Source organism: Hyla sarda, chromosome 10 (genome assembly GCF_029499605.1).
Source record: "Hyla sarda isolate aHylSar1 chromosome 10, aHylSar1.hap1, whole genome shotgun sequence".
NCBI classification, from domain to species: Eukaryota; Metazoa; Chordata; class Amphibia; order Anura; family Hylidae; genus Hyla; species Hyla sarda.
In genome coordinates this window covers 117361913-117384395 of record NC_079198.1, presented here as the reverse complement: position 1 = coordinate 117384395, position 22483 = coordinate 117361913, and the positions used below count along the sequence as shown (strand labels likewise).

At 46.0% G+C, this 22483-nt stretch overlaps 1 protein-coding gene across 8 annotated transcripts in view; it reads left to right on the top strand.

The window, feature by feature from the left end:
* CCDC30 (coiled-coil domain containing 30) overlaps positions 1 to 22483 on the top strand; it is a 106675-nt gene that overhangs the window by 26999 nt on the left and 57193 nt on the right. For 7 of the 8 annotated variants that reach the window (XM_056544658.1, XM_056544660.1, XM_056544656.1 and 4 more), the window contains exons 6-11: positions 244 to 333; positions 4125 to 4208; positions 11212 to 11365; positions 12113 to 12184; positions 13011 to 13126; positions 14758 to 14837. In XM_056544658.1, the coding sequence (XP_056400633.1) occupies positions 244 to 333; positions 4125 to 4208; positions 11212 to 11365; positions 12113 to 12184; positions 13011 to 13126; positions 14758 to 14837 (596 nt within the window). The remainder of the gene's footprint in view (positions 1 to 243; positions 334 to 4124; positions 4209 to 11211; positions 11366 to 12112; positions 12185 to 13010; positions 13127 to 14757; positions 14838 to 22483) is intronic. The other variant, XM_056544663.1, reaches the window with a different exon arrangement.

Here is a 22483-nt window from a genome sequence, read left to right as displayed (position 1 = left end):
AATGCTGCAGCCAATCTGCTCTTAGCAGTCTTATGTTGTACATGCAGGAAAGAGACCAGTGTACATGACGCATGGGACGTTATCAAAGCACTTTCGGCAGGGACGTAATAGTGGTAGTGCTGGAACAGTAATGAGTAAAGTTTTTTGTTTTTATATAAATGCTGACCCCAGCCTGTAGACAAATTCTGCAGGGTTTTGCCAGACAACCTCTTTAGATTATTCTCACTGGTTTATTGGTTACAGGATGAATTGGAACAAATTCATCGGACATTGGAAGAAGAACTTTATCAACAGCGTGAAATCATGAGGAGCACCAAGGAAACTATGAACAAGGTATTGGGCTTATTTTATGCTCATTGGCAGCTTTGATGATATACAACAATACCAGTAGATCATTGTGGGTCAGGAAACAGAACTTACAGTCTGAATCCAGATGGGATTTTTGTTATGCTTTACAATAACTTCCTCCAGCACATACTGTTGAGGTACTTCACACATACATAATCTGCTGAAGTGAATGGGTAGCACCATAATTTGCATAATTTATTGAATGCTATTAAAGGGGTACTCCACTGCCCCAGCATCTGTGTGCCGAACGCTGGCTGCGGGCTGCAGGGGTTGTGAGGTCATGGGCACGCCCCCTCAACACAAGTCTTGCATAGACTTGCATTGAGGGGGCGTGGCTTTGACATCACGACCCCCGCACCCAGAGTTCGGAACAAAATGTTCCGGACGCTGGGGCAGTGGAGTACCCCTTTAAGCTTTTCTGAAAGGGCATCTGTTATCAGATTCACCCGCACTAACCTGTTGCGGGTGTCACTGATGACAATCATACTTACCGTGCTTTGCTCTGTGCTCCGTTCTTCAGTAATCTCCGTTCTTCAGTAATCTCCGTTCTTCAGTGTATGTTAATGAAGGGTCTTGGTGCACATGGGCCATTCCCAAGTCATGGATGCACAGTGACATCTGGCCGGCATCTTGGTAATGCCTCCTCCCCTATGCTAAGCCTCCTCCACTGAAGAATGGAGCTCCGCTCTGCATCTAGAACCCTGTTCTCCACATGCACAGTAGCCACATGCGATGCTGAGTGGTTGTCCATATTTCAGTGGAGGAGGCTCGGCCACAGGCGATGCTGAGTGGTTCTCCATATTTCAGTGCAGGAGGCTCGGCCACAGGCAATGCTGAGTGGTTCTCCATTCTTCAGTGGAGGAGGCTTGGCCACAGGTGATGCTGAGTGGTTCTCCATTCTTTAGTGGAGGAGGCTCAGCCACAGGCGATGCTGAGTGGTTCTCCATTCTTCAGTGGAGGAGTCTCGGCCACAGGCGATGCTGAGTGGTTCTCCATTCTTCAGTGGAGGAGGCTTGGCCACAGGTGATGCTGAGTGGTTCTCCATTCTTCAGTGGAGGAGGCTCGGCCACAGGCAATGCTGAGTGGTTCTCCATTCTTCAGTGGAGGTGGCTCGGCCACAGGTGATGCTGAGTGGTTCTCCATTCTTTAGTGGGGGAGGCTCAGCCACAGGCGATGCTGAGCGGTTCTCCATTCTTCAGTGGAGGAGGCTCGGCCACAGGCGATGCTGAGCGGTTCGCCATTCTTCAGTGGAGGAGTCTCGGCCACAGGCGATGCTGAGCGGTTCTCCATTCTTCAGTGGAGGAGGCTCGGCCACAGGCGATGCTGAGTGATTCTCCATTCTTCAGTGGAGGAGGCTCGGCCACAGGCAATGCTGAGTGGTTCTCCATTCTTCAGTGGAGGAGGCTCTGCCACAGGCGTTGCTGAGTGGTTCTCCATTCTTCAGAGGAGGAGGCTCTGCCACAGGTGATGCTGAGTGGTTCTCCATTCTTCAGTGGAGGAGGCTCGGCCACAGGTGATGCTGAGTGGTTCTCCATTCTTCAGAGGAGGAGGCTCGGCCACAGGCGATGCTGAGTGATTCTCCATTCTTCAGTGGAGGAGGCTCGGCCACAGGTGATGCTGAGTGGTTCTCCATTCTTCAGAGGAGGAGGCTCGGCCACAGGCGATGCTGAGTGGTTCTCCATTCTTCAGAGGAGGAGGCTCGGCCACAGGTGATGCTGAGTGGTTCTCCATTCTTCAGTGGAGGAGGCTCGGCCACAGGTGATGCTGAGTGGTTCTCCATTCTTCAGTGGAGGAGGCTCGGCCACAGGCAATACTGAGTGGTTCTCCATTCTTCAGTGGAGGAGGCTCGGCCACAGGCGATGCTGAGTGATTCTCCATTCTTCAGTGGAGGAGGCTCGGCCACAGGCGATGCTGAGTGATTCTCCATTCTTCAGTGGAGGAGGCTCGGCCACAGGCAATGCTGAGTGGTTCTCCATTCTTCAGTGGAGGAGGCTCTGCCACAGGCGATGCTGAGTGGTTCTCCATTCTTCAGAGGAGGAGGCTCGGCCACAGGTGATGCTGAGTGGTTCTCCATTCTTCAGTGGAGGAGGCTCGGCCACAGGTGATGCTGAGTGGTTCTCCATTCTTCAGAGGAGGAGGCTCGGCCACAGGCGATGCTGAGTGATTCTCCATTCTTCAGTGGAGGAGGCTCGGCCACAGGTGATGCTGAGTGGTTCTCCATTCTTCAGAGGAGGAGGCTCGGCCACAGGCGATGCTGAGTGGTTCTCCATTCTTCAGAGGAGGAGGCTCGGCCACAGGTGATGCTGAGTGGTTCTCCATTCTTCAGTGGAGGAGGCTCGGCCACAGGTGATGCTGAGTGGTTCTCCATTCTTCAGTGGAGGAGGCTCGGCCACAGGCAATACTGAGTGGTTCTCCATTCTTCAGTGGGGGAGGCTCGGCCACAGGCGATGCTGAGCGGTTCTCCATTCTTCAGTGGAGGAGGCTCTGCCACAGGCGATGCTGAGTGGTTCTCCATTCTTCAGTGGAGGAGGCTCGGCCACAGGCAATGCTGAGTGGTTCTCCATTCTTCAGTGGAGGAGGCTCGGCCACAGGCGATGCTGAGTGATTCTCCATTCTTCAGTGGAGGAGGCTCGGCCACAGGCAATGCTGAGTGGTTCTCCATTCTTCAGTGGAGGAGGCTCTGCCACAGGCGATGCTGAGTGGTTCTCCATTCTTCAGTGGAGAAGGCTCGGCCACAGGCGATGCTGAGTGGTTCTCCATTCTTCAGAGGAGGAGGCTCGGCCACAGGTGATGCTGAGTGGTTCTCCATTCTTCAGTGGAGGAGGCTCGGCCACAGGCGATGCTGAGTGGTTCTCCATTCTTCAGTGGAGGAGGCTCGGCCACAGGTGATGCTGAGTGGTTCTCCATTCTTCAGTGGAGGAGGCTCGGCCACAGGCGATGCTGAGTGGTTCTCCATTCTTCAGTGGAGGAGGCTCGGCCACAGGCGATGCTGAGTGGTTCTCCATTCTTCAGTGGAGGAGGCTCGGCCACAGGCGATGCTGAGTGATTCTCCATTCTTCAGTGGAGGAGGCTCGGCCACAGGCTATACTGAGTGGTTCTCCATTCTTCAGTGGAGGAGGCTCGGCCACAGGCGATGCTGAGTGATTCTCCATTCTTCAGTGGAGGAGGCTCGGCCACAGGCGATGCTGAGTGATTCTCCATTCTTCAGTGGAGGAGGCTCGGCCACAGGCGATGCTGAGTGATTCTCCATTCTTCAGTGGAGGAGGCTCGGCCACAGGCGATGCTGAGTGATTCTCCATTCTTCAGTGGAGGAGGCTCGGCCACAGGCGATGCTGAGTGGTTCTCCATTCTTCAGCAGTGCACTCTTGGCCACAAATGATGCAGAGTGGAGCTTCATTCTTCAACAGAGGAGGCTTAGCACATGAAGGATGGCAGTACTATGAAGATGCCAGCTGTTATCCACCATGTACCAAGGGCTTGGGAATGCCCTGCGTGCACCAAGCTTCTTCATTAGCATAAACCAAAGACTAGGGGTTGCCAGGGATTACCGAAGAACGGAGACACTGAGTGCGGAACATTATATATAATTGTCATCAGTGCCACTCGTACTACAAGCCTGTACCAACAGGTTAGTGTGGGTGATACTGATGACAGATTCCCTTTTTAAGCCTTTTGTATAATCTGTATAGAAGTGGAGAGATTCAAAAATAATTTTTCATGTATTTTGCCCCTTTTTTTTCATATAAAATTAATATTTCCACATATTTTTCCTGAAGGAGCCATTGTCCTCAGTTCAGAAGCCATGGAAGAAGTTGTTTGGGACTCGTAAAAATGCAGACAGAGTGTCTGCTGAGAGTTCAGTATGTTCTGTTCCGCTTATTTTTATATTTTTAACATTACTAATGGACAATGTATCCACTAACACAGAAACACACTAACCCTATCATTGTCATCTGTGCTGTGCTAAAATGTATTGGCTGTAAGCAGTGGCGTTGCTAGGGTTGGTGTCACCCGGTGCGGTAGAAAATGGTGTCACCCCCATACCTCCCCCCTCCCCCCAGTAAGTTTTTAGCCTGTTGTGACAGACACCACTGTTGTAGCGCATTGTGAGAAATTCCAGTATAATAATCAGATATACCAGTTGCCACAGAATAGGAAAGTGTTAAAGAAGTTTTCACAATTGAAATATACAGCTGGAAAACATTTACTTTTATATTAACTGGTGCCAGAAAGTTAAACAGATTTTTAAATTACTTCTATTTAAAATCTTAATACTTACAGTACTTATAAGCTGGTGTATGCTCCACAGGAAGTTGTGTAGTTCTTTCCAATCTGACCACAGTGCTATTTGCTGACACCTCTGTCCATGTCAGGAACTGTCCAGAGCAGGATAGGTTTGCTATGGGGATTTGCTCCTACTATGGACAGTTCTTGACATGGACAGAGGTGTCAGCACAGAGCACTGTGGTAAGACAGAAAAGAAATTAAAAAAGAAAATAACTTCCTGTGAATCGCTTATACAGCAGCTAATAAGTACTGGAAGGATTAAGATTTTTAAATAGAAGTAATTTACAAATCTGTTTAACTTTGTAGCACCAGTTGATTAAAAAAAAATGTTTTCCAGTAGAGTACCCCTTTGAGCAGTGGTGAGGTTATGCTGGGAGTTGTAGTTTCACTGACCATAACTGTAGAACTGACAAGCGACTACAGCTCTGATAGGACATAGAGAGGAGAATGTACAATGATATCAGTGACTACAGGTGACGTCTTCTCTATAGTGAGGAGAATACACAATGATATCAGTGACTACAGGTGACGTCTTCTCTATAGTGAGGAGAATACACAATGATATCAGTGACTACAGGTGACGTCTTCTCTATAGTGAGGAGAATACACAATGATATCAGTGACTACAGGTGACGTCTTCTCTATAGTGAGGAGAATACACAATGATATCAGTGACTACAGGTGACGTCTTCTCTATAGTCTTCCCTTATCTAATTCAGATGGTACATACCACAGGGTCCAGCTAAAACTTCTGTCTGTAGAATGTGACGCCCAGACGTCTCCTCACTATGTCAGTGCATTCTCATCCTCTATATGAAAACAAGTATTATTATAAACCTGCCAGACACTATATCCTCTAAATATAATACTACTATACACTATACTCTTTGATTATAAACCTTCCATACACCGTACCCACTGAATATAATACTACCACACACTGTACATTCTGAATATAATACCATCACATACTGTACCCTCTGAATATAAATTTGCCACATACTGTACCCTATGAATATAAATCTGCCACATACTGTACCCCTGAATATAATACTATCACATACTGTACCCTCTGAATATAATACCAACACATACTGTACACTCTGAATATATTACTACCACCCACTGCGCCCTCTGAATATAATACTTAGAGATGAGCAAACTACAGTAAATTCAACTCGTCACAAACTTCTCGGCTCGGCAGTTGATGGCTTTTCCTGCATAAATTAGTTCAGCTTTCAGGTGCTCCCGTGGGCTGGAAAAGGTGGATATTGTCCTAGGAGAATCTTTCCTATGAATGTATCCACCTTTTCCAGCCCACCGGAGCACCTGAAGGCTGAACTAATTTACGCAGGATAAGTCATCAACTGCTGAGCCGAGAAGTTCGTGACGAATCGAATTTACTGTAAGTTCGCTCATCTCTAATAATACTACCACAAACTGCGCCCTCTGAATATAATACTACCACCCACTGTGCCCTCTGAATAGAATACTACCACAAACTGCGCCCTCTGAATATAACGTTGCCATACAGTGCACCCTCTGAATATAATACCACAACCGCAGTAACACCCCTCAACATCCGTTAGCTGATGCTATTACCACGGGAGGGGGGTATTGGTGGTGTTGCTAGTCGATGATCGGGGTGCTACTACTGGGGGGGGGGGTGTTGCTGAAGGATGATGAGGGTGCTACTGGCCATTCCCCCTGGCAGTATCACCCCCATCATCCATCGGCAGGATCATCCTCCTGGCAGGAGCACCGCCATCATCCACCATCAGGATCTGCTGATGGAGGTGCTGCTGCTGGGGGGGGGGGGTAGTTGCTGGCGGATGATGAGGGTGCTACTGCCAGGGGGGGGAGCATTAGGTAGGCAGCAGTTCCCCCACATTAGGTAGGTAGCAGTTTCCCCACATTAGGCAGCATATATTCCCCACATTTGGTACCAGTTTCCCCACATTAGGTAGGTACCAGTTACCCCACATTAGGTAGCAATTTCCCCACATTAGGTAGCACAGATTCCCCACATTAGGTAGCAGTTTCCCCACATTCGGTAGCACAGACTCCCCACATTAGGTAGCATAGACTCTGCACCTTAGGTAGCATAGACTCCGCACATTAGGTAGCATAGACTCCCCACATTAGGTAGCATAGACTCCCCACATTAGGTGCATAGACTCCCCACATTAGGCCACAGGTTCCCCACAATGCGTCAAAGTCTCCCCCCCCCCCCCCCCCCCACACACACACACAAAAAAAAACCGCATACAACACAGAGAGACACACACACACAAACACACAGTCAGAGAGACACTCACTCACAGACAGACACACACAGCCACACACAGTCACACACACACAGTCACACACACACAGTCACACACACACAGTCACACACACACAAACAAACATAGATAGAGACAGACACACACACTCACCCATCCAGCGCAGCGATCCTTCTCACCGGGCGCAATTCGAGTGACGTAACTGACGTCCCCCTGCGCGGCCATGCGGTGTGACGTCAGGCCGGCGCAGACGTGGGAGCAGAGGCCGGGCACAGTACTGGTGAAGGTGAGGGGGGGGGGCATGATGACGGACGGGCGCACTGAAAGGGGGGGGGTTGCTAACGGACGGGCGCACCGCACACACAGCACAGGGGGGGGGGGGGGGGGGTGCTGACGGATGGGAGGCCGGTCGGGCACATAGGGGGTGTCAGTGTAGCTGGGGAGGGGGTGTGGGTGCTGCGGAGCGTTTTGGTGTCACCCCATTAGGTTAGTGTCACCCGGTGCGGGCCGCACCCCCCGCACCCGGGTCGCAACGCCACTGGCTGTAGGGTTGTTAAAATTTAGTCAAATGGAAAAGTTGATTATACTGCACATTGCTGTATCTATCTATCTATCGTGGGGCAAAAAAGTATTTAGTCAGCCACCAATTGTGCAAGTTCTTCCACTTAAAAAGATGAGAGGCCTGTAATTTTCATCATAGGTATAACCTAAACTATGAGAGACATAATGAGAAAAAAAAATACATGAAATCACATTGTCTGATTTTATAAATAATTTTTTTTCAAATTATGGTGGAAAATAAGTATTTGGTCACCTACAAAAAAGCAAGATTTCTGGCTCTCACAGCCCTGTAACTTCTTCTTTAAGAGTCCCCCCTGTCCTCCACTTGTTATCAGTATAAATGACAGCTGTCCACAACCTCAAACAGTCACACTCCAAACTCCACTTTGGCCATGACCAAAGAACTGTCGAAGGACACCAGAAACAAAATTATAGACCTTCACCAGGCTGGGAAGACTAAATCTGCAATAGGCAAGCAGCTTGGTGTGAAGAAATCAACTGTGGGAGCAATTATTAGAAAATGGAAGACATACAAGACCACTCATAAAAGCCCTCAATCTGGGGCTCCACGCGAGATCTCACCCTGTGGTGTCAGAATGATCACAAAGAGGAAAAATCCCAGAAGCACACGGGGGCGGAGTCTCTCTAGTGAATGACCTGCAGAGAGCTGGGACCAAAGTAACAAAGGCTACCATCAGTAACACACTACACCACCAGGAACTCAAATCAAACTCAGTGGCAGACGTGTCCCCCTGCTTAAGCCAGTACATGTCTGGGCCCGTCTGAAGTTAGCTATGCAAGTCTATGGGAGGGGGCAGGGTGTGACGTCACACGGGGGCGGAGTCATTACATCACGATACTCTAGCCCTGTGGCCGGCACCCAGCAGTTTGTGAGCTGGCAGCGTGGCGTGCAGCTCATTAGGTGGGTGCCAAATGCAAGAGTGCGTGGGTCCCCAGCAGCGGGACCCCCGTGGTCAGACATCTTATCCCCTATCCTTCGGATAGTGGATAAGAGGTCTTAGGGCAGGAGTACCCCTTTAAGTCAGTACATGTCCAGGCCCGTCTTAAGTTTTCTAGAGAGCATTTGGATGATCCAGAAGAGTATTGGGAAAATTTCATATGGTCAGATGAAACCAAAGTAGAATTTTTTGGTAAAAACTCAACTTGTGTTGAGAACACCATACCTACTGTGACGCATGGGGGTGGAAACATCATGCTTTGGGGCTGTTTTCTGCTAAGGGACCAGGACGACTGATCTGTGTAAAGGAAAAAATGAATGGGGCCATGTATTGTAAGATTTTGAGTGAAAACCTCCTTCCATCAGCAAGGGCATTGAAGATGAAACGTGGCTGGGTCTTTGAGCATAACAATGATCCCAAACACACCACCCGGGCAACGTAGGAGTTGCTTCATAAGAAGCATTTCAAGGTCCTGGAGTGGCCTAACCAGTCTCCAGATCTCAACCCCATAGAAAATCTTTGAAGGGAGTGGAAAGTCTGTGTTGCCCAGGGACAGCCCAAAAACATCACTGCTCTAGAGGAGATCTGCATGGAGGAATGGGCCAAAATACCAGAAACAGTGTGTGAAAACCTTGTGAATATATTGTGCATGTAGAGGGGTTCCAATTGTCCACTCTGGAGGAAAAATAGGATGTTATTCTGGTGCCTCCAAGGATGGTTAGGTGGATGCTGGATTTCTCAGGAAAAATGAGTTCAGAATTTCAATATGTATACATAAACACACTGATTTTATTTCTTAAAATAATAAGTTATTACAGTAAAAGACAACGTGTTTCTCACGGGGACCCTCGCTTCGTCAGGTCATGTGGAGCATGAAGACAGAACACTGTTTATACATGTTACACATATTCACATAGTGCCGGACAACCTATTTTTCACTTTGCTTTCATAGTTGAGGTATACATATGATGAAAATTACAGCCTCATCTTTATAAGTGGGAGAACGTGCACAATTGGTGGCTGACTAAATACTTTTTTGCCCCACTGTATCTATCTCATATCTATCTATCTATCTATCTATCTATCTATCTATCTCATATCTATCTATTTATCCATCTATCTCATATCTATCTATTTATCTATCTATTTATCTATCTCATATCTATCTGTCTATTTAGCTATCTATCTCATATCTATCTATCTATCTATCTCATATCTATCTGTCTATTTAGCTATCTATCTCATATCTATCTATCTATCTATCTCATATCTATCTATCTCATATCTATCTATCTATTTATCCATCTATCTCATATCTATCTATCTATTTATCTATCTCATATCTATCTGTCTATTTATTTATCTATCTATCTCATATCTATCTATCTATTTATCTATCTCATATCTATCTCATATCCATCTATCTCATATCTATCTATCTATTTATCTATCTCATATCTATCTGTCTATTTATTTATCTATCTATCTCATATCTATCTATCTATCTCATATCTATCTCATATCTATCTATCTCATATCTATCTGTCTATTTATTTATCTATCTATCTATCTCATATCTATCTGTCTATACTAATGGGCTTGTCACCATGGTCACCTACAAGTACAGCAAATGACAGATCTGACTTTACTCACCTGGTTGATTCTGTATCTCCTATACCAGTGGTCTTCAACCTGCGGACCTCCAGATGTTGCAAAACTACAACTCCCAGCATGCCCGGACAGCCGTTGGCTGTCCGGGCATGCTGGGAGTTGTAGTTTTGCAACATCTGGAGGCCCGCAGGTTGGCGACCACTGTCCTATACAGTGGAGAGTGACTAGACCTTTGCATCCACTGTTCCAATGCTAACTGGGGGTAGATTTCGGGAAACATGGTATAAAGCATGATGGAAGATGTGGTCGGGGGACAAAGCTTTTTTGTTATGCATGTACTAATCCTTTGATGTGATGGATGAATTCAGGTAAAGTGATCTATAGCCGGAGATGTGGAGAATATTGTATGAAATGTCTTTGAGGATCGGCCCAGTCCCTCAGTCTGGGGGCAGCTTCTATTGCAGGTGTCAGATAAAACATTTTGTCTGCCTGGTCTTGTTTGCTGAGTGTAATGGTGGGTAGAGCATTGTTCTGATGACATCTGGAGCACCAGCTCCTACGATCTTTTCAGCAAAATCTTCTACATCCCTTAAAGGGGTACTCAGGTGGAAAACATTTTTATTTTTTAATTAACTGGTGCCAGAAAGTTATACTGATTTGTAAATTACTTCTACTAAAAAATCTTAAAGGGGTACTCCGCTGCTCAGCGTTTGGAACAAACTGTTCCGAACACTGGAGCCGGTGCCCGGAGCTCCTTAAGTCATAGCCCCGCCCCCTCATGACATCAATCCCCACCCCCTCAATGCAGGTCTATGGGAGGGGGCGTGACAGCTCCCATAGACCTGCATTGAGGGGGCGGGGCTATGATGTCACAAGCTGCCGGCTCCAGCGCTCAGAACAGTTTTTTCCAAACGCTGAGCAGCGGAGTACCCCTCGAACCCCCCCCCCCCCCAGAGATCAGCTACTTAACCCCTATCCTGTGTACAGGTATAGGGGATAATTAAGTTTTGTTCTCCTTTAAGTGAAAGGACAGGTGTCTGTATGTAACTATGGACCAGTTTTCTGTTTTTCTGTATTTTTTCACATAACTTTATTCATGTTGAGATTTCAGAACTACAAAAACATAACACAAATTGACCAGCTATTAACTTTTCTTTCAGACTTTTGATGAGGAGCTTGATAAAGAGAGGAAAATTAGGGCAAACATGGAGAGAGATCTGACCGAAGCTGCTCAGAGGTTGAAAATGGCGCATGACGAAATCCGTAAGCTCACGGACGATTTACTTATTAAGAAAAAGGAACTGAGCGAGCTGGGTATGTTCTCATGCATGAGGGGTTACCTTGCATGTAGTCATTTAGTACCTGTCATGATCTTGTTAAATGTTATAATCCTCCCATTTTACTGTCCCCATCATGATTAACTGTCTCAGTCTCAGTCAGATTCATGGACTGGAAAGGAGCGTTACCCAGCAGGGGTGACATCATCTGAAGCCATACAGGGGAGAACTTCTTCCCTCACTCTGCTACACACAGCCCAGAGCAGTTCAGTGTGAGATGAGCTATGATGGGCTAAGGCTGCACACACACACCCTCGGCACTCCAGACTGCACTTCCTGATTTTGGACTTCTGCCAGGCCAGCAGGAGTCCAAAGTCTCTGCAAGAGATGGAGGGGAAATGTGCTCTAGACAAGTAGGGAGACACCTAGTGGCAGCTTTTTTTTTAAACAGAAATAAAACATAGAAAACATAATTTTTTTTAAACAAAGAACATTAAAAATATTTTTTTTTTCCATAAGGAGTGCAATAGCAAAAATTTGTTTTAATGAGAGTGACCATTTAAAATATGGCAACATAAAGTAAATTTAAAAATAATAAAGTTTTTAAAATGACAGGTGTCCTTTAATAAAATGGCATTTGTCAGATCCTGTGAATGCCAGAAGAAAGGACTATTTCCCAGGTCCATGTTATACTATTATACGGAATGTTTTCTGTATTGTGTTTTTTGTTATGTCATATTCAAGTGAACATTTTAATTGATGTTTTATTTTTCCACTTGTGCAGAACAAATAATGCAAAAGAAACAAGAAGACACTGATGCACTACAACAAGAGCTCAAAGACCTCAGAGACAATGGTGAGATGAAGTTTTAGATGTTCTGTAGTAACGTGTATGATGGGGTCTCATCTGTGTTGACATGTTGGTGATTTATGAATACAGTGACCCCCTCGACCTATGATGGCCCCGACATACGGTCATTTCCACAAACGATCATCTCTTAGAGGCCATCACATGTTGAAGGCAGCATCAACATTCGATGCTTTTGTATGTCGGGGCCATCGCATAAACGGCTATCCGGCAGCGCAGACTGCTTCACCTGCCACCGGATAGACGTTTACGGTGCCCTGTGTGGTCCGCTGACGATCACTTACCTGTCCTCGGGGCTTCGGCGCGTCCTCTTCGGGATCCCCTCATAGTCGGCGCTCTCCATCGTCGTCATCACGTCGTTGCGCACGCCGTCCCGTCATCCAATAGGAGCGGCGTGCGTAGCGACCCTCCCTTCTATGGGAGGGTCGTCACGCCCCCTCCCATAGACTTGCATTGAAGGGTTGGTGTCGTGACCTCACGAGTGGGGCATGGCCGCGACGTCTCGAGCCTCCGGCGTTGCACCCGACGCTCTAAACTAACGCCAGATGCAGCAGGGAGATAGCAGGGAGCGGCGGGACCCCCCGTGATAAGACATCTTATTCCCTATCCTTTGGATAGGGGATATGATGTCTAGGGGTGGAGTACCCCTTTAAATGCTTCAAAATAAATAAGACATGCTTGTAAAAGCACCAAGAAGAAATGCTTGAAACACATTTATTATAGTGAGTGTGTAGTGTAGGCCTTACATGTATCTGTGCAGAGAGTCCGTCATATACTGAATCATTTTTTGTAATAATTTTTTTTCCCTCTGCAGATTCCCTAGAACTACAAAAAGCCAAAGAACATAATAATAGATTAGATAAAGAAATCCTTGCCTTACGCCAACGAGTCAGATCACTGGATTCTGAACGGAAGAAACACATGGAGCAGGTTTGCTGGATTGGCCATTTATTATACTTTGAGATCATTATGGGGGAGATTTATGAAAACCTGTCCAGAGGAAAAGTTGCCGAGTTTCCCATACCAACCAATCAGATCGCTTCTTTCATTTTTGAAAAGGCCTCTGAAAAATGAACGAAGCGATCTGATTGGTTGCTATGGGCAACTCAGCAACTTTTCCTCTTAACAGGTTTTCATAAATCTCCCCCTATATAAATATAACCACCAAGATTATACTTTTCCAGGACGCCATTTAAATTGGAAGCTGTCATCCATTCCTTGCAGTTTCCTTATTTTACATGGGTTTAGGTATTTTAGAGAAATCATTCTGGAAAAGGTGGTTCAGGTTACCAGACCTGTCCCAGATAGTTTCTTCATGTCTTGCCTGGACTTGATTGATAGATTTCTCTGCACACACACTAAATAGGCAGAGATCTATAATTCAAGCCGGGTAGGGTGAGGAGAAGCCGACCAGGACCTTCCCAGTGACTCAGATCCCCTTTCCTGGATGTTTTTTATACTATGGCTGTAATAAGGGAGCCTGTCCCTTTTTCACGCTGCCCTTAAAGGGGTTATCCAGGAAAAAACTTATATATATATATATATATATATATATATATATATATATATATATATATATATCAACTGGCTCCAGAAAGTTAAACAGATTAGTAAATGACTTCTATTAAGAAATCTTTATCCTTTCAGTACTTATGAGCTGCTGAAGTTGAGTTGTTCTTTTCTGTCTAAGTGCTCTCTGATGACACCTGTCTCGGGAACTGTCCAGAGTAGAAGCAAATCCCCATAGCAAACCTCTTCTACTCTGTGCAGTTCCCGAGAAAAGCAGAGATGTCAGCAGAGAGCACTGTTGTCAGACAGAGAACAACAACTCAACTTCAGCAGCTGATAATTATTGGAAGGATTAAGATTTTTTACTAAAAGTAATTAACAAATTTGTTTAACTTTCTGGAGCCAGTTGATATATGTATATAAATATATATATATAACAGCTGTCTGCAGATGGGTGCTCTTTCCTTCTGGAGAGAGAGTTCTGGTTTGGCATTAATCCCCGATTAGCTTTTTATATTCTGTAACAGGAGCTAAGCTGATACCAGGGAACATCGCCTGAAAAGGTGATGTAATGAGCTGATTTGCATATTCCCCTACCCAGAATGCCTGCGGAGTGCTTAGTGGCCCTTGAAAGCTCCGTCACACCAGTAGTGGTGAACTCTCCCTGAGTTAAATACTCATTCCGTTTATATAGATATATATATATATATATATATATATATATATATATATAAATAATAAGGTTTTTCCTGGAATACCTCTTTAAGGCTGCACAAAACTGATGACCGATTCCCTTTAAAAAAAATAATAATCCTAGAGCAGAGTTTACCAACCATGGTGCCTCCAGCTGTTGCAAAACTACAGCTCCCAGCATGTCCGGACAGCCAACGGCTGTCCGGGCATGCTGGGAGTTGTAGTTTTGCAACAGCTGCAGGCTCCCTGGTTGGAAAATACCGCTCTAGAGTAAGGCCAAATAAAGAAGCATCTTATTTTTTTATGCAGAGTAGTGCAAGATGAGGTTTTTATTATTTTTTTGTTTTTGTTTTTTACAGTGCGATAAAAGTAACAGCGACTCGACAATCTCAACACCCACACCTCAAAGCCTGCAAGACAATCCAGAGCTACATAAAAAGTAAGGGCATGTGTACCAAAGGGGCTGATCATAGGGCTATAGGGCTGAGATTTCTTAAAGGGGTACTCCACTGGAAAACATTTTTTTTTTTTTTTTTTTTTTTTTATATCAACTGGTGCCAGCAAGTTAAACAGATTAGTAAATTACTTCTATTTAAAAATCTTAACCCTTCCAGTACTTACTTGTACCACAAAACTATAATAAGAGTTCATACAGACCACTGATCAAAAATGAATCAATCCTTATTGAAACAAATGATATACATATCAACATACAAGACAAGGTGTGAAAACAGAGATAGAGTCCGGACTGCCACAGATATATTTATATTAATATATATATATATATATATATGTGTGTGTATATATATATATATATATATATATATATATATATATATATATATATATATATATATATATATATATATACCGTATATACTCGAGTATAAGCCGAGTTTTTCAGCACGATTTTTCGTGCTGAAAACACCCCCCTCGGCTTATACTCGAGTGAACTCTCCACCCGCAGTGGTCTTCAACCTGCGGACCTCCAGAGGTTTCAAAACTACAACTCCCAGCAAGCCCGGGCAGCCATCGGCTGTCCGGGCTTGCTGGGAGTTGTAGTTTTGAAACCTCCGGAGGTCCGCAGGTTGAAGACCACTGCGGCCTTCGACATCATCCAGCCCCCTCTCACCCCCCTTTAGTTCTGTACAGTACTCACCTCCGCTCGGCGCTGGTCCGGTGCTGCAGGACTGTCCGGTGAGGAGGTGGTCCGGTGGGATAGTGGTTCCGGGCTGCTATCTTCACCGGGGAGGCCTCTTCTAAGCGCTTTGGGCCCGGCCTCAGAATAGTCACGTTACCTTGACAACGACGCAGAGGTACGTTCATTGCCAACGTACTTCTGTGTCATTGTCAAGGCAACGCCTCTATTCCGGGCCGGAAGCGCGGAGAAGAGGCGCCCCCGGTGAAGATAGCAGCACGGAACCACTATCCCACCGGACGACCTCCTCTCCGGACAGCCCTACAGGACCGGACCAGCACCGAGCGGAGGTGAGTACTGTACAGAACTAAAGGGGGGCGAGAGGGGGCTGGATGATGTCGAAGGCCGCAGTGGTCTTCAACCTGCGGACCTCCGGAGGTTTCAAAACTACAACGGGCTTGCTTGGAGTTGTAGTTTTGAAACCTCTGGAGGTCCGCAGGTTGAAGACCACTGAGGGCGGATGATGAGAAGAGGATGATGAAGGGGGGGGGGGGGGTGGGATGATGAAGGGGGGTGTGGGATGATGAAGGGGGGTGTGGGATGATGAAGGGGGGTGTGGGATGATGACAAGGGGATGATGAAGGGGGGGGATGATGACAAGGGGATGATGAAGGGGGGTGGGGATGATGACAAGGGGATGATGAAGGGGGGTGGGGATGATGACAAGGGGATGATGAAGGGGGGTGGGGGTGATGACAAGGGGATGATGAAGGGGGGATGTGTGGGATGATGACAAGGGGATGATGAAGGGGGGATGTGTGGGATGATGACAAGGGGATGATGACAGGTGATGATGATGAGGGTCTGGATGATGACAGGCGGTGATGATGATGAGGATGTTAATGACGGGTCTGGATGATGACAGGGGGGGATGATGTATTTCCCACCCTAGGCTTATACTCGAGTCAATAACTTTTCCTGGGATTTTGGGTTGAAATTAGGGGTCTCGGCTTATACTCGGGTCGGCTTATACTCGAGTATATACGGTATATAATATTGCACTTGGAACTAATATTGCACAGATGCCTGCAGAAAAACAATAAAGTGCCACACAATGTCAGAGCCACATTTCACAATTAGACAATATATCTAGAATTAGAATGCATCCCAATGTATCGCTCAGACTAAGGGTCCTACATGCGCATACTGCGCCTCCCAATGTGCTAGTATTAAAGTGCAGGTGCGTGCATAGATGGTACATTACAAAGTGCAATTGTGCTCACCCATATTGGTATTGTGTCTCTGCGCCCCAACGCCGTTTCGTTGTCCCACTTTTTCAAGGGGCTGCCTTCCAGTACTTATCAGCTGCTGTTATGATCCACAGGAAGTTCTTTTCTTTTTGAATTTCCTTTCTGCCTGACCGTAGTGCTCTCTGCTGACACCTCTGTCCATTTTAGGAACTGTTCAGAGTAGGAGCAAGTCCCCATAGCAAACATATCCTGCTCTGGACAATTTCATAAATAGACAGAGGTGGCAGCAGAGAGCACTGTGGTCAGACAGAAAGGAAATTCTTCCTCTGGAACATACAGCAGCTGATAAGTTCTGAAAGGATTAAGACTTGTAAATAGAAATAATTTACAAATCTGTTTAACTGTCTGGCACGAGTTGGTTTTGAAAAAAAAGTTTTCCAGGGGAGTACCCCTTCAAGTTGGCTTAAAGGGATACTCCAGTGGAAAACTACTACTTTTTTTTTTTAATCGACTGGTGCCAAAAAGTTAAACAGATTGGTAAATTACTTAATCCTTCCAGTTCTTATCAGCTGCTGTATGCTCCAGAGAAAGTGGTGTAGTTCTTTGTCCATGTCAGTAACTGTCCAGAGTAGGAGCAAACCTCTCCTGCTCTGGACAGTTTCGGACACAGATAGACGTGTCAGCAGAGAGCACTGTGGTCAGACTGGAAAGAACTTCCTGTGGAGCATACAGCAGCTGATAAGTACTGGAAGGATTAAGATTTTTTTATAGTAGTAAATCAGGTTAAGAAGATTTGGGTCCTTCTTACCTGAAAGGGATTCGTAAAATAGAATAAGCAAGCCTGTGAAAGCAGGGCATATTGTATATAGTTGTTTTAATAAAGAATAGATCATTTTGTTTCTTTAGCTAATATCATTTGTATTATAATTATATGATTATATTATATGTATTTTACCTCTAAGTGTCCAACAGCAGGCTAAAGACTGGCAACTGGAGAAAGCAAAGGCCTTGGTGCAAAAACATGACAGGGGCCCTTTACTCTTTAAAGGTGATCTCCAGTCTTGAAAAACGTACCCCCTATTTGAAGGATAGGGGATAAGTTTCAGATCGCAGGGGGTCCGACTGCTGGGACCCCCTGCGATCTCCCGTACGGGACCCCGTAGTCTATCCCTCTCTCCCTTAATCCTTCCCAGCGTTAGGCTCCTGATGATCCATTCTCTGCTGAGGAAGTTTCTCAAGCCATTAGGGAACTGCTGCTCGGCAAGACTCCGGGATTGGACGTATGGTTGGGGAATGGTACCGGATGAACGAGGATAAGTTGATCCCCCTCCTTTTACGTTTGTATAATTCTGCTATTGAGACAGGCTCTCTCCCTGATTCTATGAGAGAGACGTTGATAGTGGTTCTTCTTAAACTTGGTAAGGACACCACTAGACCTGATTCTTATCAACCTATTTTTTTGCTTAATGTGGACATTAAAATTATGACCAAGATTTTTGCCAACAGACTAAATGGAGGAGTCTCTTCCCTCGTTCATCCTGACCAGTCTGGGTTCATGCCTGGCAGGGCAACGGACATTAATGTCTGCCACATACAGCTTAACATTGCAGTTGCAGTGATATTACTCCAGGTTTTGTGGCCAGTTTGGATATATATAAAGCCTTTGATTCGGTGGAGTGGCAGTATTTGTGGTCTCTGCTGAGGGTTTTCCGTTTTGTGCCTGTTTTCCGTTCATGGGTTCGTCTTCTCTATGACCAACCTAGGGCTAGAATCCGTACAAACTTGGATGTGTCAGCTTCATTCTCCCTGGGTAGAGGTACTTGACAGGGCTGTCCTTTCACCACTCATGTTTGCTCTGGCAGTCGAACCATTGGCGGCGGCCATTCGAGCCTCCCGATATTCACTGTATTAGTAGAGGGGGTCTTTGGTGGAGAAGGTGTCCATGTATGCAGACAATAGCCTAGTCTATCTTGTGGATGTGGAGGGCTCCCTTAGATCCTTGTTTGCCCTTCTGGACTGGTTTGGCTCCTTTTCAGGCCTCCGGGTCAATCCCACTAAGTCCTCTCTCGTGCCACTCACTCCCTTAGGTCCTTGTTTGCCCTTCTGAACTGGTTAGGCTCCTTTTCAGGCCTCCGGGTCAATCCCACTAAGTCCTCTCTCGTGCCGCTCACTCAGAATGTGGTCCTCCCACCTATTCTTTCTGTTCCTTTACAGGTCGTTAATGGGTTTCACTATTTGGGTGTGCAGGTTTCTGCTTCCTTATCTGACTTATCTTGAACCTCTTCTTTCCCTGAGTGTAAGCTTTCTTTAGGGATCGACCGATATCGATTTTTTGGGGCCGATACGATAATCTGCGACCTTTCAGGCCGATAGCGAATAACTTATACCGATATTCCGGGATAGATTATCGGCTATTACACCCCCCCATCCCGGCCCCGCAGATCAATGATTTACAGTGGGCGCTTTAAATCAATTAACTGCAGCGGCTTTTGCAGGGTCAGAGACCACCGCCGCCGCCCGCTTCTCTCCCCCTGCCTGTCCTGGAGTCCTCCCTAGTCCAACCACCACCACTGCCCCATTGCCTCCCCCATCCCCGGTTTTATAATTACCTGTTACCGGGGTCCGCGCTACTTCTGGCTCCGTCGTCCCGAGCTGTCACTGTGCGCACTGACGGTGACATTGCATTGAGGATGTCACTCTTCATTGTGCAGCGCACAGGACGTCGCAGGAGCCAGAAGAAGCGCGGGCCCCGGGAACAGGTAATTATAAAACCGGGGATGGGGGAGGCAATGGAGTGGCAGTGCTCTCGGGGCCTGTCCAAAATCGTGATTATCGGCCGATAATATCGGCCAAACCGATAATCGGTCGATCCCTAGCTTTCTTCCTGGTCTTCTCTCCCCTTGTCTCTCTCGGGCAGGATAAACATCTTTAAAATGATCTATCTTCCTAAATTTCTTTATCTTTTTCATCTCTCCCATACTATTCCTCCTAAACTCTTTTTCCATCATTTAAATTCTGGTCTGAGGTCCTTCTTTTGGTAGGGTAAATCTCCTAGATGGAGTCAAGCTCTTCTCCAGGCGCCTAAACATCGAGGTGGCTTGGCAGCCCCGAATCTCTACGATTATTTCCTTGCTTCGCAGTTGGTGTACGCAGCCTGGTGGATCGACCTGGATCTCTCCAACGTGGCTACAGCCCTGGCGGGTGTACTGATGGGTTCCTATGAGTCTCTCACTAATACGCTGTATAGGAGCACTGCGTCCTCCTCTCTCCTGACTCCGTTGCGCACGGCTGCTGTGGTTTGGTCAGTGGTGTCTAGTCGTTTTCCCCAGCTGTAGTCTCTCCCCGTGCACCCCTGTGGGCGAATTCAAATTTTCCTCATCTGCAGGGGTTGGAGGCTGCTGGATTTTGGAGCTCCCATGGAGTCGGGTTTGCCTCGTATTTGTTTGGGGAAGGTCTCTCCATTCAGGACCGCTTTGATGTCCCCAGTAGTGCCTTTTTTAGGTATCTGCAGCTGAGACATGTGGTACGGGCACAATTTGGCTCCCTGGAAGTTACTCATGTTTTCAATGATGTGGATTTGCTCTTGGGTACCACTGATCTAGTTAAACCTCTCCCACAGTCGTACGCTCTCCTTCTATTGGTGGGTCCTAGTCCTTTTGATATTTCTTATTTGAAGTGGGTGGAGGATATTCCTATGCTCTCGGAGGATATGTGGAAGGAGGTAGTCCTGACCTATTACTCTACCGTTGTCAGTGCAAGGGACTTGTTAATGCAGTTTCGTTTTATCCTGTGTCTCCATTATACACCGGTAAGGCTGAAAAGAATTGGGGTTTCCCCTTCAGATGCCTGCTTTAGATGTCAGCCTGAGGTTGGCACCCTTTTACATGCTATGTGGGAGTGTGTCTGTGTGATCCCGTTTTGGAGAGAGGTGATAGGTTTTCTCTCAAATCACTTGGAATTTCCCTATGCCCCCTTGACCCCTGAGGTTTGTCTTTTGGGCCTAGTTAATGGTTGGGAGACGGGCTCCCATAGGCACCTGCTGATCAGATTTTTGTTATTTTGTGCCCGTAAGGTGCTTACCATGGCATGGAAGGATCCCGTTACCCCACCTTTGTCTCCCTGGAAAGCAACGGTGAATAAATATGTCCCCTTATATTAATCCCTCTATACTAGTAGGAAATGCCTTAAAAAATGGGTACCCTGGCGTTTGATTGGGGAATCTGCTGATGCTCCGGTTCGGATATCTCCTAGTGTCTAGTGGGCTTTGTTTTTCTTATGTCTTGTATTTTTGAGGGTGGATCTTCCAGAGTGTGAATGTGTTGTGTGACTGGTTGTCTGTCGGAGTGGTTGTGCTGTGTTGTTTGTCTGGCACCAGGTGCTCGTGGCTGTTTTCTGCATCCTACTCTTATATACTGCAGGCATGCTACTGTGTTTCTCTTGCAACACTATGTAATTACTGAAACTTTTGCTGAACTGTGTTTCCTTGGTGCTTTTTTTCACCTGTCGTTTCTCTTGTTGTATTATTACTAAAAGCTTAAATAAGTACTTAAAAAAAATAAATAAATAAATAAAAAATCTGCAAGTCTGTACCTGCAACCCATTACACAATAGGAGACAGTGTTATTCTCCTTTCTGGGGCCCCTGTACAGCTGCACATGGCGTGCCTACCCCTAACTGATAGCTACCAATTGTGTGTTCTGTAAGCAGCTCTATCCCATCTTTTTATGCTTTTTTTTTTTTTATTTAATTGTGTTTTTTGCTACAGTTTTCACAGCTGCAGTGAAGAAAAACACATTAAAACTACAGAGAAACAGTTTATGAACATACTCTTAAAGATTCCATCTAGGAAAAGAACTTGTTTAAAGCTTAAATGTTGCATTTATTTATTTTACAGCAAATAATAGGCTTTATGTAATGCTCCATATTAACCCCATCGTGTCTGGTGAGGTAAAAGTCAAGTGATGGACTACTGTAAAGGCGATCAAGCCATTACACAGTCAAGTCCCCAAGGGGGGATAAAAGTTTAATATATATATATATATATATATATATATATATATATATATATATACAGTGATCCCTCAACTTACAATGGCCTCAACATACAATGGTTTCAACATACAATGGTCTTTTCTGGACCATTGTAAGTTGAAACCAGACTCAACATACAATATACAGACAGTCCAGATCTGTGAAACGTGTCAATGGCCGGAAGAACCGACCAATCAGAATGGGCAATTGACTGGTAAAACCCCTGTATTACTGAAGCGTATGCACTGACTGGTGTCTTGTAGCGCCCCCTACAGTACAGGGAGATATTACATGTTCTGTACACTTAACCTGTACCAGGGTTACCTGCTCCTTTGGACACAAGGAAAGGGCAGCTCCATGTTACTTTTTTAGGACATTGCATGTACTGTACAGGACCCTGAAGAAGCTCCTGTCCTCTGCATAGACCAGTGTTTCTCAAGCAGGGTGCCCCCAGCTGTTGCAAAACTACAACTCCAGCATGCCCGGACAGCCAAAGGCTGTCCGGGCATGCTGGGAGTTGTAGTTTTGCAACAGCTGGAGGCTCCCTGCTTGGAAAACACTGACATAGACAGTGATTACAGCTCCCAGCAGATCTTTCTTACTTTTATATGGAAGGATTTGCTTTATCTATATTAGTTATCTACTTATTTTTCTTTAATCCTCACT